The 17,596-nt window shown below is 41.6% G+C and overlaps 1 protein-coding gene across 18 annotated transcripts in view; it reads left to right on the top strand.

Moving 5' to 3' along the window:
- Positions 1–17,596, top strand: part of PARD3 (par-3 family cell polarity regulator) — a 458,092-nt gene that overhangs the window by 342,008 nt on the left and 98,488 nt on the right. For all 18 annotated transcript variants that reach the window (XM_027781621.2, XM_055804333.1, XM_027781620.2 and 15 more), the window contains one exon: positions 15,442–15,699. In XM_027781621.2, coding sequence (XP_027637422.1) covers positions 15,442–15,699 — 258 coding nt within the window. The remainder of the gene's footprint in view (positions 1–15,441; positions 15,700–17,596) is intronic.

The following is a 17,596-nucleotide window of genomic DNA, read 5'->3' as shown; positions in this document are numbered from 1 at the left end:
TCACTTGCTCTATTTTACTTGGTATTTGATACTATATACCTCTATAATGATGCAATACTTTGGGGAAATAGGTTGGATTTAATGAATTTACTATGTATGAGAGACTAGGAGCAAAAATCCTTAGGGGGTCAGAGAACATGTGAATGGTCCATTAAAAAATCAATCATGGCCCCAGTTTTATGGAATTATTATGCCTTGACTTGATAATTCAGATAGTGTTGTGATTACAATAGTATTTTCTTTAAAATCTTTAAAGTAATGTTCATATTGATTATGAGGCAAATAAGCAAATTAATGTTCTTCAATTTGCCATGATTAAAATTAATATAATTGCCTTTTATCAACATAGTATTAATAATAATTTCTATTATGGTGCATACTACTTCAGCTGTGTATCTCTTAAGCTGTATATGGTACATGTTTACTGTCAATCTTAAAGTAATTATGAACAGAAAATGAAATTATCTAGGTGAAAATACAGGCAGCTTTCAATGAGGCAGAATACTGGAACAATTAAGAGTGTCATCTGAGGAGACCATCCACCAATCTTACCAAAATTGCTCTAGAATGCTTGCTGTTCGTAAATTCTCCAAATATTGGATTAACAGTTCATCCAAGGCCATAGGACGTTGCCCCCATGTCACTGTTCTTTAGTGCTGGTTTACTGCAGGCTGCTTGCATTATCCTTCCATATCTGCCAAGCACCGATCTGAAAATCCAGACGGGCTCTGGTGTGCTGTTTGAAAGGGTGCTTCTCCCCAGCAATGGCACCAATCAAAACCTTAAGGCAAAACTAAGCAATAGGTTTTCTGAACTTGGCTTTTCGTCTCCTAAGACAAGAGAGGAAGCCAAATAAGACCTGAATTCAATTAGCTCTATTCCTGTGCCCAATACAGCTGTTTTGTATATATGCTAACTTGGACCGCCTCTTTGCCGTGCTGTCATCTCATCCACCATTCGTCACTGGACAACTCAAACTGGGCACCACTGAGATGATACATTCACTTGGTTAGACTGAGAAAACAGCTCTGGGCCCTGTTGTTACCGAAGGTCTTCTATCAGTTCCAGGGGTGCCTAATGCACCTGTGGTTGGCTTATCTACCTAAGAGCAATTGATTTTACAGATTGGAGAGACATGGAATGTCTTGAGCTTTCAGAGATGCTTCAGACTAATTACAGTCTTACACAGGTTTCTGTGTAGGAGAGACTTCAAACTAGATTTTGAAACTTTTATCAGTGATCAAGAGGGTTGGTGTTACAACCTAGTTAGTTTTCACATGGATGGTCACCTTCAGCAGTGCTGCTGGATCTAAGGCTTTGGAAACCCGCAGAATTTTCCACTTAAGAAACTCTCTACATATGGTCTTTGAGGGCCTCCCAGAATAGGATTTTCTCCATAGGTAGCCAGTGTGTCCATCAATATCCTGCAACCTGAATTGCCCTGAAATGTGTTCTGACTTCTTCAAGACCCTGTAGTATAATCCCTCTCTTACAAGATGTGAAGACAGAAAACTTACTGCTTTTGTCTTCTGGTTTTTGTTGGTGGCCCTTGCTGGGAGAGACACCCCTCTAAACGGCAGGTTCTGATACCTTTGTCTCTCCCCCTCTGACCGTTGGATTTTTTCTGGGATTTCTTTTTTGTTGTTTGGGTTTTTGGGGTTCCCTCCCCCCCCCCCCGCAGCTCTGTGATCATTCCAAAATAAATCTCCAGCGAATCAAAAACTTTTGCTTGTGTTCTGCCTTTCTTCAGCTCGGGCACGTCCAGCTTTTGACACCTGCATAGTTAAGGCCATGCGTGCCGGCCCCATCTTCAGCCTTGGGCTGCCTGCCTCTTGCAAACCAAGTGCTCCTCGACCCAACCAACCTTACTGGCTGTACTCGGGTAGGAGATAACAGAGGAACGAAATAAGCCTGCCTCTTTGTGAAGTTTTCAAGAAATGCAGCTGTATCCAGCATGGTTCACTGCTAGATAATGCTTAAAAGATGGAAGTTGCAATTCTAATGTAATCTCATGATTCAGAGCGTGTGATCCCAGCTATGGGCGAGTAGAGCTTATGCTTTAATCTGCCTCTGGAGGTACTTTCTCCTCTGGAAAGAAGAGTGTACAGGATATTTTCTCTGTTTGGCTAATATGCTGACCTAAGAGCTTTACTAATGTTCTATAAATCTGGGTTACCATGAAAGCATTTTAATCTCAGTATTGTGTTCTTCCTCAACTTCCACTGCAATGGATGCAGGATCAGGTGCTTAAGCACCTGTGTTGTGAGGATGAGTCTTGAGGAGATAAGGAGAAACCGTTTGGAGGAGAATTAAAGAGTTGTGCTGGTGGAAGCGCTATGGCGGAGGCTCCAGAAGTGCTGGGAGGATGACGGAACAGTCAGATGGGAGCTTTTGGAGCCGGGGGCTTCCTCTGCTCAGCGCTGAGAGGGCAGCCGGACGATCCCGTCCCTGCTGCGCTGGTCGGGAGGAGGGCTGGCGGCCAGCGGAGCGCTGCTCTGCTCCGTGCGCACACGGGCGTAGCTGCCACCCGGAGCAGAACCCTCCTCCGCTGCCGCTTTGCCCCCTTTCCGTTTCGGGAAACGCAACCGCTTGTGCCGTTAGCTTGCGGAGGGATTTACATTTGCATAATTGCGCTGTTACCGTTGTCCCCGTCTGTGCAGACGTCGCCGGCGCCGGCACGGGTCGCGCCGGGGGAGCGGCGGGCCGGGAGGGGGAGCTGCCGGCACGGCGGTGGCGCGGCGGCCGGGGGCAGGTGGCCCGGCCGCGGACGGGTGGCCCTGCCGGGGGGGCTGCAGCCTGGGAGCCGCGGCCGGGCGTCCCACGGCCGAGCGAGGCGTCGCGCCCTGCTGCCAGCCGGGGGGCGCTGCCTGCGGCGCGGCGGCTGCGGGCGGGGGCGGTGCGGTGCGGTGGCAGTGCCCGGGAGCGGTGCGGTGGCAGTGCCCGGGGGCGGGGCGGTGCCGTGCGGTGGCAGGGCCCGGGGGCGGTGCGGTGCGGTGGCAGGGCCCGGGGGCGGTGCGGTGCGGTGGCAGTGCCCGGGAGCGGTGCGGTGGCAGTGCCCGGGGGCGGGGCGGTGCCGTGCGGTGGCAGGGCCCGGGGGCGGTGCGGTGCCGTGCGGTGGCAGGGCCCGGGGGCGGTGCGGTGCGGTGGCAGTGCCCGGGAGCGGTGCGGTGGCAGTGCCCGGGGGCGGGGCGGTGCCGTGCGGTGGCAGGGCCCGGGGGCGGTGCGGTGCCGTGCGGTGGCAGGGCCCGGGGGCGGTGCGGTGCGGTGGCAGGGCCCGGGGGCGGTGCGGTGCGGTGGCAGTGCCCGGGAGCGGTGCGGTGGCAGTGCCCGGGGGCGGTGCGGTGCCGTGCGGTGGCAGTGCCCGGGGGCGGTGCGGTGCGGTGCGGTGGCAGGGCCCGGGGGCGGCGGTGGCCGCGGCGCGTGGTCGTGCGGGGCGCGCGGTCCCGGGGCGCCCTACGGGCGGTCCCGCTGTCACTTGCGGGGAGCGATCTCTAGGCCATTCGCGGGAGTGTAAACAAGGCTGCGATTTCAGCGGGTGTTGTTCATGTAGCGATTGTTCCCACATCTGGAGTGAAACGTTCTGTCTCTTCATTTGTAGTTAAAATAACATTGACACTTTTTTTTTTTTTTCCTGAAGGATTTGGCCATTCGATAAAATCCTTCCTGTATTATATGTTTCCTAAGGGTTTAAAGGTCTTTATCTCCAACATACAATAAACTCTTCATCTTTCTCTAGTACCATTAAAGCCACAAGCCCTTTGTTGTAAAAGTATACTAATGAATAGAAATGTTACAACAAGAACAGAAGTCTTGTGTTTTCCCTTCATCATGCATCATCCATTTTAATTAGACGAAAGGGTGGTGAGTACTGTGACAAGAGTCTGGAATTAAAATCATTAATTGATGTCAAGCTGACGAGAGACTGCTAACATGAATTTACTGACAGCAGGAAAGAAATTAACCTTATTACTTTATTTAGTACATTGGGACTATTTATTATATTTTCCTATGCAAGTTCAGTGTGTTCTGCTTACAATGACAGAGAAAGACAAATAATTAACAAAACCTACATGAAGTTTTATTACCTCCAGTCCATGAAGTTTACATGAAAACCACATCAATATCTTACAAAAAACAAACCCACCATATCCTTCAAATCAGTGTAACCCACCCTAACCATTACAGCAATGTTTTTGATTTTTTACATGACCATAACATGCCACGCTCTCTAGCCAAGTAGAATTGCAAAAGTGATCTGATGTAAAACCGTGCCTTAGTTTCTTAATGTCAGTGTTGCAAAGAATGACGCATATTTTCTCCAGCAATGACATTGATTGGAATAACTGTCTGTTTTGATCATCATTGGAAGGTCAGCCTAACAAAGATGAGTTTTTATGTTAAGCATCTTTCTTCTTTAGATGAAAGTGTACAACAGTGTCTTACAGAATGACAGCAGCATCCTATAGATAATTTGTGACCCAAAGGTCATAATAAAAGAATAGACGAGAGGTCATCCTGTAGTAAAGGCCATCTGGAACTGTTAAAGTATCAGATGGAGTAGGGGGCTGAACAGCAGGACACTCTTGGTGTCTTTCCAGATTTCCCAGAGAGACCATAATATTTTTATTGGAAAACCCCAACTTTTTTCCCCTTAAGCAAAATATTTTCATCAAGCAGCTCTATCTTACTTTTAGGAAAAAAGACAACATACTGTGATAAGGAGAGGATTTTTGTTTCTTACGTAGCCTAAGTGTTATCTGTATCTTTAAAATAATGCAAAAATTTAGCTTTAGTTTTGCTGCTGCTGTATTTTGATGCCACTTAACAGCTTTCACAAGAACTATTACCTCTAAATCCGTTATTACTGCAAACATTCAGAATATAAATATTTTCTGAAGTGACTTGTGTAAAATCTTCACTGATAAAACTTCCACCCCCTTCCCAGCCCATAAAAGAGGAGAAAAAAATTCCTTTGTGAATCAGAAAATCAGAGCAATGTGTTTCTCATTCTCATTTATTTTGAGATGGGGTCTGCTTGTCAAGGGATATTCTAATTTCACTGAGATTTGTAGCATTGTTTTTGGCAGTGTTTTTTACATAATGGATGAGGGGTGCAGTACATGAAAACAAATCAATTGCAGTAATTTTTGTAAGAGAGCACCAAAATGAAGCATGAGAATATTGAGCTCTGGAAAAACATTTCAGACCGTTTCCACTTCATAAAAATACTGACTTCTTTGGGAGATATGCAAATTGAAGGTTTTGTGGAATAATAGTTGCTGAGGTAGTATTTTAAACAAAAGTCTTCACTTTCTTTAACTATATATTGTAAGTATGAAGATTTTAAGACATCATGCTGAAAGTATATTTTGTTTATTTTTCCTCTGCAGTGATTCAAGACACTGTACTGGGCGAGGTCCAGCCAAGTCTCTTGCAATATATTTTCAAATATAATTTATGTGGTCTTTACAATAGTTTGAATTACAAATTTGGTTAAGTTGTCTTGCAGATCATACAAGTTCAGCGCTGTCTTAGGAATTTCAGTTCTAAGTAAGGGCAGTAACATGTGTTTCGCTTCAGGATGCCAAGAACTTCAGGATAAGGCAGCAGCGTGTCCTCTGATGCCACATAAACTGTGCTGTTAGTGGTAGAGTTGCTGTAGCAGATACTTACTTGAGAATTAAAAAAGCTGTACCATAATTATTAACTTACTGAACTTAGTGTAATTGAGTTGAACAGAACTGAAAACCCATCAGATTTTGAGTGATAGATGACTTATAAGCTAAATTCTCTATTGGTGGGGGTCTTTTTTTCTTTTCCCTTTCTTTCAACTTCAGACTTTAGTGCATGAGATTCGCACAATCCCTCGCTTTGTTGTGGGGTTTTTCGTTCTATTTTTTGTCACTTCAGACTGTTTCATTTTCCAACTTCAGGATTAGGCTACTTTATACATAGTACTCTAGAAACACGGAGTAATGGATCTGAAATAGAGCTAGTGGCAGAATTTTATACCCACTTCTGTCACTAGACTTCAGCTAGAGGAGTGTAGATGCTGGACAGGCTCGTCTCAACTAACTGATGACAGTATTGTAGCTGGACCTGCAGTTACTTCCAGTAGTATCTGGGAATGATTGATTTGATACATGGTATGATACATGGTATGCCTGTGTCATTTGTTTCTTGCATATACAGGAACAGCTGCTTCTTACACACGTAACTGCAGAGATTTTACCCACCAGTACTGCTTTCTGGCAATGTTCTCCAGTTGCGGGGGGGGTGGGGGGGGTGGGGGCGTGGGGGTGGAAATAGGGGAAGAAAGGTTCAAGAAAGCCTGCATGAGAGAGGAAACCAGGGCTCTTAAAGGGGGGAGTGATGCAAGCAGGAGCTTTCTCCAAGTTGTGTTTCAGCAACAGCTGACTCTCGTGATCACCTTCCTTTCTACTTCAGTCCAGCAAAAGAGATAAATAAGTGATTAGAGCTAAATTAATCTAATGATCAGGGAACTTTTGTCATAGGTATAAATATCAGCTGTTCTGGCCAGTTTTGTAATGCAAAAAAAACCCCAACCCTAAATTCCATTTTGCTCACAGACAGCAATGATGTTCTTTGATGCAACATGGTTCCCAGCAGGATAACAGTCCCGGTTGCCCATCTGGGTGATCCTGCACTGTCACTGACCCTTGAATCAGACATGAAAATAAGGAAAGAAAATTTCATTCATGGTAGTGCTTGTTTTGGAGATAGGAGGATCTGTATTGCCTATGTACCTGATACATTTGCCTGTGATTGAAACATACCCTTTAACATAACATAGCAGATGTACCTTCCACCCCAAAGTGCTGCAGACTGTTAACTGCAGAGTAATCTAAAAGCTCCATTGAAATACAGTAAGATGGTAATTTACAGATTTTAAAAATCAAAATAAGCAGGGATTTTCAATTGATTATTCCAAGATCCAAGAAAGCAGTTTTGAGATACTCTGCTGGGGGGATGTATCTTCACTTTGGAAAGACAAAGGATGAATCAAGAAGGTCAGGGGATAAGGAAAGGTAGGGGTGAAATACATGAGAGATTTCACCAGCTTAGAGGAAATTATTCTAATGTCTTCTTTAGTTTTGTCAATGTCACTTGGTTTCAAATTGGTGCTTGCACTTCATCTGTCTTTATGCATAATGTTTACTTTCTCTTCTGCATTTTTACATTTCTTTACATCTTCATTTGTATTTTGCTGCCTTCTTTAATATAACTTCTTAATAAAAACAAGCATGTTGTTCTCCTCAATATATTAGGGCACTTACAGTAATCACTTTATCACCTTTATTACCTCCCCACCCCCCCACACCCTTTTTTTTTTCTTTTTTTTTACTACAGCCATTCTGGGTTGTAGCTCATTAAAGGTTTTTAAATCCTGTGTCTCTTCTGCATGTGGGATTTGAGATGGGGAAACATCAGAGAGACAGTAAGTATCACATATTCTAATTGGCAGATAGGTTGTCATTGTTGAAGGAGAAAGAAAATTAAGACTGTGTAGGTGCATTTCTTTAATTATAAGGTGGTGAGTGGCTATATTTTATTATTTTTTTCTTTTTATATGTAGCCCCTGTTACGTTTCTCTGTTGTTGTAGAACCAATATGTAAGAAATACATGTGTGTCAAATTTCTGTGTAGGTGCAGAATTACAAATCCAGAAGAGACATAATGTCACTTTTCCAAGGTAGGATCTCCTGGGTGTGCCATTTGCACAAGATGTTTGTTGCATCCTGTGCATCCTGGGTTTTTTTGGTTTACAATGACACAGACTCTACAACTTCTGCTACCTCTTTGTTAGAAAGTGTCCGTGCCCACAATATCTATTCTCAGTTCTTCTTGCTGCAGTTTAAATACCTAGTACTTGCATTAGAGATGGAAAACATTATTCCTTATCTCCTTATGTATCTAGAAACTGCTGTTATGTCTCTGCTCTGGCTTGACATTGCTCACTCCTGTATCTGTTATCCAGTAGAACTTCCAGATCCATTCCTGAAAAATCAGCTTGCAGATTTTTCCCCTACTTCTAATTGGTATGCTTAATTAATTATTCCAACTATGTAAACTACCTTCTAGTTTCTGTTATTGAAATTAATGGCATTTTGGAAGTCTACTCTTATTTTTCAAGAATATTTGAAATGTTAATCCTTTCCTCCAAAGTTCCTTCGTTTGGTTTTTCTGCAGATTCAGTAGTATCCTAATTAATAATGAAAACCATGAGTACATTCAGAGAGAGAGATCCAGGTAGGAAATGTCTCGATCCATCATCCATCCATCTGGCGTGACTCTGAATTGCTGAGAGATACTCTCTGTAGGAACTGCCTGGTTTAACATATTAAAACCATCCCATAGCTGTTTTTCTTAGCCTGTTTCTGCTCTGTTCACAAGTCACATCCAACTGACTTGACCATGTCTGTTCTTGGTAAATCTATGGGCTACTGCTTGTCCCGTTATCTTTTCTGCGCTTGCCAATAGTTTGTTTCAAAGGGGACTGATGTTAAACTGCCAAGTCTGTAATTCTGCTTGTCCTCTGAGGGTTGTTGACTTTTTCTAGTTTTTCCAATATTTCAGCTGTCCTCAACAAGTTCTCCTGGTTACTGAAAAAGGTCTGAGACTTCCTCAGACAGTGGTGTATGTCAGATGAAGTTCAACTAGCTTAATGATCTTAACCAGTTTCTAGCTACTTCTTTTGCTGTTAGATTGGCGATTTTTCGTTATTGGTGGCAGTATCAATTGTGCTGGCCACCTGCTTGCAATCAACCATTTCAGTGAAGACAGATGCAAAGAAAAAAACCCATTAAGCCTTAAGTCTCCTCAGCATCATCTGTCAATATCGTTCCCCCACTACTATGCGGGGGAGCAACCTTTTCTTTGCTCTTCCTTTTACTGCTAATGCAATTACGCAATGATTTATTGCTATCTTTAGAGCTCCCTGCTACTTTTATTTCACTTTGTGCCTTGGCCTTTCTGATTTTGTTCCTCTATGCTTATGCTTATCCATAGCAAACTGACCACATTTTGTATGGGTTTCTTCATGTACGACTCAGAGGACAGTCATATTTCAGCCAGCTGGCCACACATGTATGTACCCAGGAGATAAGGCAGAACTGGTATTATTTTTCTTTCAATGACTAGAAAATGGTTGGTCTACAGCCTTTCAATATAAAAATTATATTTACATAGCAGTATTTTCTGACTTTTTATTTTTTAATATGCTAAAGTTTTGAACGAAATGGAGGGGCAAATGAGGAAGAGGAGGTGTCTTTCTTGTTTACAAGCTGATGCAGTTGCTGCCCATGATTATCCATTGCCCACAGTGATCCTTGAGGATGATTTTCCCAGGAAAGCAGATGTCTTTGCTCAGAGGTGGTTATAACTGTGATAACTGACTAGCCCTAATCATGATAAGAAAAACTAAGTGTCATATGCCAGTTCAGAGGGAAATCACAATAATGCCTATAATCAAGGTACCCTCATTAGAAGGAGCAGTTGTCAGAAAAATTCTGCTTGTATCTAGACAAAGGTCAAAGAAAAATACAGGAGAGGACAAACTCCCATATTGACTTGATTGCCAAAAATTAGGAAAAGGGCCATTAAAGCCTTAAAGGCAGTTGAGGAGAGGGGAAGAGGAATACTGAGACCTGGCTTAGTTTGAGGCGCGCTGTGCCTGCAAGGTATTTTTTACTGGCAAAGGAGGAGGGGGCAAATTTGACAAGGTTTGGCTACTGGCCAGCATACCTCCTCACCTCTTTATTAGAAGCGGTATCTGGCAAAAATTGGACCGAATGTGTTCATCCCATCTGACTAACTTAAACAAGCTGACTGGCTTTATAAACGTGTCGTTGTTTTTCTCTGTTTTCAATCCATCATCCCAATGCGTGCCAGTCTGATGGCAGAGGAACTGAGAACTGGCAGCGGTGAATGGCTTGTCATTTAGCTTCTGTCCTTACACAATGCTGTTTCTATCCTTAACAAACATTGTCAGCCATCTCACATATGGGGAACTGCAAGCGTTCAATACTGATTTTGTAAATGAGTGAGCCTCGGTGGAAAAGACAAGGTTGTGGATTATCACTTGGGCAATAGCTGCATCCTGGCAGCAGCAGGAGGATTAATTGAATTGACCAAGCAATTGCACACCAGAAGCAGCAGCCAACTTTCACTTCTTAGGGGAGGACATTGCTGCCATTGCTATGGCAAATGTGATGTACTAGCCACGAGTATCCTTCCCATGCTGTGTTCATCGGTTAGGATAAGTAGGTGTTTTCTTGCAAGGATCTAAATCACTAATATGAAAAAAATCCTACGAAGGAGACTGAAGCTGTCAGGGGATTGGGAATATATTTACAATTTCACTCCTAACACTACACAAAGTAGGGGTCAGTTTCTCTTCTTTTGCCAGCTTTGCTTATTTGTTTTTACTCGCAACAGCTCTGCCAGCACCAGGGATTTGAGTTTTCTGTTGTTGGAAAAAGTTAAAGTTTAGTTCAGACAAAACTGCTTTAAATATTTGGCTGGGGTTGGGATTGGGCTCTCAGAATAATACGATTAATTGGTATCCACAAATGAGCTACATGGCTAAATGCCCTTTGTGGTCAAGGGAGGGGTACTCCACACTGTTGGCAGAGCCTGGAGAAGGGTTTGGCTTCACATTGGAATGGCCACGTTACAGGTGTTGAACTGAATGGCTCTCCAGACCCTGCAGGCATCTGCCTGATGTGACTGAGTCTTGACCAGCTCTTCTGGGAGTCCCAAACATATGTTGACACCTAAATTTAGGTGTCTAGAACGGTAGTTGCCTTCATCTGAAGGCTGACTCTCACAGAGTTTTGAAGAAGTGAATGAGGAGTTTTGAAGAAGTGAATGACTCTTCGCTCTGGACAACAGCATATGAGCTTTTCCCTTACTTTTGTGACCACCATTTCACATGCGTAGGATTGCTATACAATGAGTGTGTCTATCATTACTGGATTAGCTTGCAATGAAAAGCTCTTCTAACAATCATAGGAAGTTCTGCAGCTAACAATGTTGTCATTTGAAGCAGTTATCATTAGCTTTTGAATTGAATGGCACACAAATGCATGAGGATAGTTTATACTTTACTGAATATTATAATTTGAGTATCAAAAGCATGACAGTATGTTGTTGACGTTTTCAGTATTAACAGTTCAGCAAGAAGGGTTTAGAAACTTCTTGGGGTAGCTTTTGTATTTTATAAAGTTTGGTTTCATATAAACACTGGAAAACCGATTAGCAGTTTTTGCAAAATTCTTTGAAGATAAAAGACTTATGTGAATGCTAAACATTATTATTATTATTGTTGTTGTTGTTAAACCCACACAAAATCTGTAGGAAGGCCATAAATCCTCAAAATCAGCTGTTCTGAAATTTCAGACATATGCATTTTTATTGTGCCATGTCATGAAGGAATACAATTCAGTGAAGACAGCTTAATAAACACATCCACATTGTGAAACCAAAGCACTGTGGTCAAGCACTTCTCCAGATACTGGATTTCAGTAGCAGGAGCATTGCTGATCAGGGCTGAGGTACAGAGCAGATTCCAGGTTCTGGTCTGTGCTGCATAGAGTGTTTACATAATAATAATCTTTCCCACAATAGTCTGTGCTGGCATTTCCCATATGTATACTTAATGTGATATATGCTAGCAAAAGATTTAGGCTGTATCATGCATATACACACACGTGAACAAGGGATGGGCAGGGAGGAGGGTGTGTGTGCCAACATAGGAAAATAACATTCCATTAAGTTCAGGTTCTTATGTAAAAATAAGTTCAAAGTTAAAAACTGTTATAATTGCAAAGGGAATAGTGCAATATTCAGCTGATAGCTGCTAATCTTTTCAAGCATATGCCTACGTATTTTTCCCTGATCATTTGGTTCCTTTAGGTTTGTAGACATAATTTTTAAATGCAGAATGTCCTGGAGAAGGCAAAACCAAAGCTGAATTTTAAACAATATTCAAAAATATGCTAGGTCATTAGAATACCTATACTTTTGTCATGTGAAAGTGATAGGACTTGTCACAATGGTTTAAACTTAAAGCACAGAAAATTACTTAAGAGACAGAAAATCAGAACAATTTGGGTGTCAGTATAGTCAGACATCTTATAACTCTCATTTTATTTTAGGGTTATTCTTTGTTAAATGTTACTTACTGCAAATGGTCACTAGGTACTTTGGTTATAGTTAACAGGAAGACTTATAATGCATTTAGACTTGGATTTTTAATACTATGTATATGTATTAACACATTGTGTTAGTAATTATAGAAAATATTCTAAAAAATTTCCTTGTGGATATGAACATAATTACTTGCATAACACTTCAACAATCAGTTCTCTCCCACTTGAACAGGAATAAGTATCCCTCATTGAACCACGCACGGGAAAATCTTAAAGCTCTTGCTGCAAATGGTGCTGCGTCGAAACATATTAAGTAGTCGAAAAGCAGATCCATGAGAAAAGTTGGTTAACATGAAACAGGGACACTCCTTTCTGCACCTGTGGAGGGTGATATGGTATTCACAGTTAAAAGTTAGATAAGTTCACCGGCATCTCTCATGGCAGTCAGTGTAACACTGAGGCCAGTATCACCTGTTACCACCAGGTAATTCTCTCTTATAAGCACCTCAGGTAGCAGTGTTTTCTTCTGACTGAATTACTGTATGCCACATTATTGCTATACTGTCAGATTTCATACACTGAAATTTTGGTTATTTAAAATACATGGATATTTTTTTCGTCTCAAATTGGTGTCAGCCGGTGTTCCAGTATGTGGTGATACATTGTCCATTGAAATTAAAATTAAATCTACCAATGTCTACGAAATTTGATTTCCTTTGCTTCTGCCATTCAGAAGACAGATATCAATAGACAAATGCGTTCCTCCACAGCTTGATTAATACAGGACTACAAATTGGGAGTGAAACCTGCAGAGAGAGGAATCAACAGCTGCAGGTCATTTTCAGGCCTGTTTTTCCTTCTGCATAGATTACCTTCCAAATGATTAAGATGGTAACATTTCTGAATTACAGCTTTGGAGCATAGGTCTATGTAAAACTTAGATTTTTATTTAAAAAATAGGCATGCAGAAACACAGTTTAAATATGAAGTGGGTTTTGGATTTAAGCCTGAGTAGTTCTTCACTGTAAATTAAACAAAAAACAAAAAATGATTCTGGCTTGATATTGCTGAAATTGCAGAGGAGCATGCTGTCAGTTGAATAGTGTTACAGTTTTAATTTCCGTTTTTCCCTATTAAAATGAAAAGCGAGCAGTAAAGAGAATAATTTTGTATTTGCAAAACTGCAGAATTAAAAAATTACATTGGTTTAAGTTAAACTTTCTCAGATTTCTTCTATTTGCTTTTTTCTTTTTCTTTTTGATATGGTTGCTTTTCTTTCCCGTGTGACTGAGTATGAGAGAGTTGTGTGCACATGTCAGTGACAATAGACATAAAAAGAATAACAACACTGAGGTACAAATCGGGGCATGTAAATGAATCACTGAACCATCAATGTAGACGGCATTTGCTGTTGAAGGGAGTTCAGCCAATCAGTTGTATCACAAATCATTATCCTTGGTCAATACTTGCAGGATTTGCGGGGGAAATAGGTCTGCCTATCCATGCCATCCTCCTATTCCCTTCTTTTGATATGGTAATCTTTGTTAGCATAGAAAGAACAATTTGCTTGGGACTCAGTCTGGTGAAGACACTTAAATTTAGATGTTTGCATACTCACTTAGGGCTGGATTCATATGCTTGAACACAGGCATCTTGTGTCATTTGAGTTATCACAGTCTCTGAGATGTCAGCACGAGGCTGGCAGATGTGACGAGGACCTGTGGGAGTCCTTGCCCAGCAGCTGGATGTCCAGCAGGATTACCTCGGGATGTCAGGTGGCCATAGCTGCTGAACGACTCCTTTCTTGCTAGAAGACACCAGCTAGTGCAGCAGATGCATAAAACTCTGGAGTCTGCTGACTTCTGGCTCCCTGGACCGTAAATGGAGCCTGCACACATAGCTGGCACAACCTCATCTACTGCAAGCACCTAAATTCTGATGTCTTTACTTGCAGCCTGAATCCCACCCTTTGCATATCCCCTTTTCTTTTTGCAAAGACTAATCTTGAATGGGGCTGCGTTTAAAATTTCCAGAAATGTCAAAATTACCTAACTTTAAGCCTCTTCTATTTTCAAAAGAGACAAGAGTTACTTTCAAAAGAGTCAGAGGCTTTGAGTGGGCTGCTTTTGTTAAAAGTTGGTGAACGAGCCAAGCTGTCTTTGGAAATGGCACGTAACAGAGGTGCACGGAGCTGTAGTCTGAATGGATGGATGCTGTCACACTGTGTAGCCATGGCTGTATTAGATGAAAAAGGAGCACATTTTACTAATGGAAGGGAGGAGACAGCTGAGTGCTTCATTTTGCAATGATGACAGAGCATTAAATTGGTCTGGGGAGACAATGTTGGGGGTGTGTGTGTTTTTTTCAGTTCACTGTGCATATGTGTGCGATACATCAAATTTTGTAAAATGCCAAAGAAAGTTTGAAGCCCAGATCAAATTTTAGTGATAGCTTTTGCATGCTTTTGAAAATAAGACCTGTGCTCAATTTGTGTTTGTCAGATTCCTAAATGTCATCTGTTTTTATGTCACTTTTTATGATACAGCTAAACAAATGCGCCTAGATACAAAACCCCAGTACAGCATCACCTTTCATTTGTAACTTTAACATAAGGCACATGTTTTTACTCTCTGAGAAAGACTGCCTGCTTTTGAGAGATGCCAGATGCAGTTTGTTTACATTTTAAAGAAAACATGCACATTTAAAACGATTCATAAAAGAATCTACTTCTGCTTCTTATTGCATGCATGCATACGTAATTATATACGTGTGTGTCCTATCCTTACGAAGCTTTTAAATTCTGAAAGAAGTATGATTTTTGTAGTATTGGGCCAAGAAAGTACATTAAAATTCCTCTGTAAATACATGCATCAGAACCATTAAATCTGGTAGTTTTTGATGGAGTACAATGCAGTACAAATGGCATCAGGCCATTCTCAGGCAGGTCAGGTAATAGTACAGGCATCCTAATGCATGAAACGAGGTAAACTCTGTTTACCAGCAGCTATGACTAGTCGTTATTTAGCTTAGTAATGAAACAAAAGACAGTGGATAATCAGAATTCTTCCTTAAAAACTAGTGTTGATTGTAGCATTACTTCGATCCAGGCTTCAATATCCAAGGTAAACCTGAGACTCCATGGCAAACTGAAACTGGAAACACTTCACTGGTTTTCATTAAGATGGGCTACCTAAAATGTCTGCTAACTGCTGCTTTCAAATGACTGGGAGGGAAAACATCAGTTTCAGCCTTCTTTTAATTTTTTCAGAATTCAAGCGAAAACTCGAGAATTTCGAGAGAGACAAGCTCGTGAACGTGACTATGCAGAGATACAGGATTTTAACCGGACGTTTGGCTGTGATGCGGACCCAATGTATGCTGGGATCGCTTCCTATGACTCTTCTTCAAACAGTGGCACGATAACGCTGAATGCCCGACCGCAGAGCCCGAGGGAAGGGCAGACAGTGGAAGCCTTGTACGCCCAAGTAAAGAAACCACGGAATTCAAAGTCTTCACCTGTAGACAGGTAGGCACCAGACATCAGTCAATACGCTCTTTCAAAATCCACCCTTGTAATGCTTTTGTCATAGGAGATGACTGTACATCAACTGGAAAGTCAGAACTGCGTTTTTATTAATGGTTTCTTAAAAGCCTTTATGTAGAAAAGTATTGAGCTCACACAAACTGTAACAGAATGGGACATGTAAGTTATTTTCTGAAGAGCAGCTGCTTTTCTTCTCGTTCTTCAGATGGTTTGGAATATTGGAGTCACCATTTGGTATCATTCAAATTAAATTCACACTTGTAATGTCATCTGATTTATTTATCAGAGCTCTAACTGCTGTGGTTGTGGAATACGACATTTCCAATATAGTCACAGCAGTTACAAAATCTCTGGAAAGTTCTTGTTAAATCAAAAATGCGTTAAAGTTTACCTGGATTCTAGTCCTACTGTAGTCCTGAACTTCAGTCTAACAGGTTGAGCTTTTGGATTAAGCATAGACCAAGTGAGTAAACTCTAAGCTTGACTTAGGAGTTACTTTCTCTTCTGAGGCTGTAGCTAATGATTTATAAGCGTCCTGTGGTTACATTATCTGAACTGTGTCATGCTTGGTTTTATGCTGAAATTGGGCAAAATTCCACTTTCTGTTGATGGAGTTTTGAGTTCATTTGAAAACCTGAAGCTAAAACAGAAATAACCAAAGGCAAAATTCACAGCTTTTTTTGTACTTTAACAATGAAAATACATCTGTTTTCTTGGCTTACATCTATGATCTTGTAGTTCTGCGTTTCCTCAGCTTTATAAAAAGTAACACCGAAATCCTAGTGCAGGACCGATCGTTATCTCGTTCAGAGGTTATTAATTCAGCTCAGAATAAAACTATTCATTTTGTTTTCTACCCCATTCTTTCCAGAAGAAAAATACAAAACTTTTGGTTGAAACAGCAAAGTGGTATCTTTGGTTGCAGTGATTGAGATACCTTTATAGCTGTCCATGATGACTGGTGTTCATCTTGCGTATCCTGTTCTAGGTGGTAATGGAATCCTTTGTATTTGCTCTTAAGGAAAATAGCTGTCATGCAGAGTGCAGCTAATTGTCTAAAACTCAGCTAAGAACTGAGCTTGGTGCATTTAACCCTCCACTAGACTTATTTTGAAAAGTTCCTTTACATAATATTGGTAAAAACATATCCTCTAACATGACAAAAAATAACATCTCAGGTGCATTGTCAAATGCATAATTTTTTACTAAAATTCAGCAGCACAACTGCCTTTTTATTTTCTCAGTCTCACTGTGCTCTTGTATTGCACTGTGTAAAAGGTCTATCTTTCAAATTAAATAAACATAATTTGTGTATTGCGGATATGTACATTATTTCAGTGAAGGAAGCAAAATAATTTTGAAAAATGACAGCTTCAGCTCTGCCCTTGAAATTTTGTATTCTTTAGCCTTATATTGGCTGGCGCTGGTATGCCCAGGTGCCTGACATTTTAGCACTTTTGTGCCTTTGGAAATCAAGATAGCTTGGCTGGATATGGCTGCCACGTGGTGACTCTCATGGCTGTTTTTGTTAGACCAAAGGCAGTGTTTCATGCTGGAGTTGAATGGCATCAATGTCACATCAACAAAAAAAAACGTTCTTTGATGCAAACCTGGCACGGCGAAATAGAAGACCTGCGTGACCCAGCTAACTCTGTGTGATTGCTGATAAAAGAGCCAGGAGAGAGTGAGTAAAACTGAAGATAAGGGAGTGCCGGGGGAATCCGATGTTAATCATATGGGTAGGACTGAAGAGCAGTGTGGTAGTTCTGCACATTCAGGCTGCTCCTGGAGCACAGAGGGCCCCGTCTCTCACCACTGGATCACACTGTGACAAAAGGAAAGAACCAGCACGCACAACGGGCTGGAGCAGAGGGAGAAA

The sequence above is a fragment of the Falco peregrinus genome, chromosome 5 (genome assembly GCF_023634155.1).
Source record: "Falco peregrinus isolate bFalPer1 chromosome 5, bFalPer1.pri, whole genome shotgun sequence".
Classification (NCBI taxonomy): domain Eukaryota; kingdom Metazoa; phylum Chordata; class Aves; order Falconiformes; family Falconidae; genus Falco; species Falco peregrinus.
The sequence above is the reverse complement of the archived record's forward strand: the minus strand, read 5'-3'. Positions and strand labels throughout refer to the sequence as shown.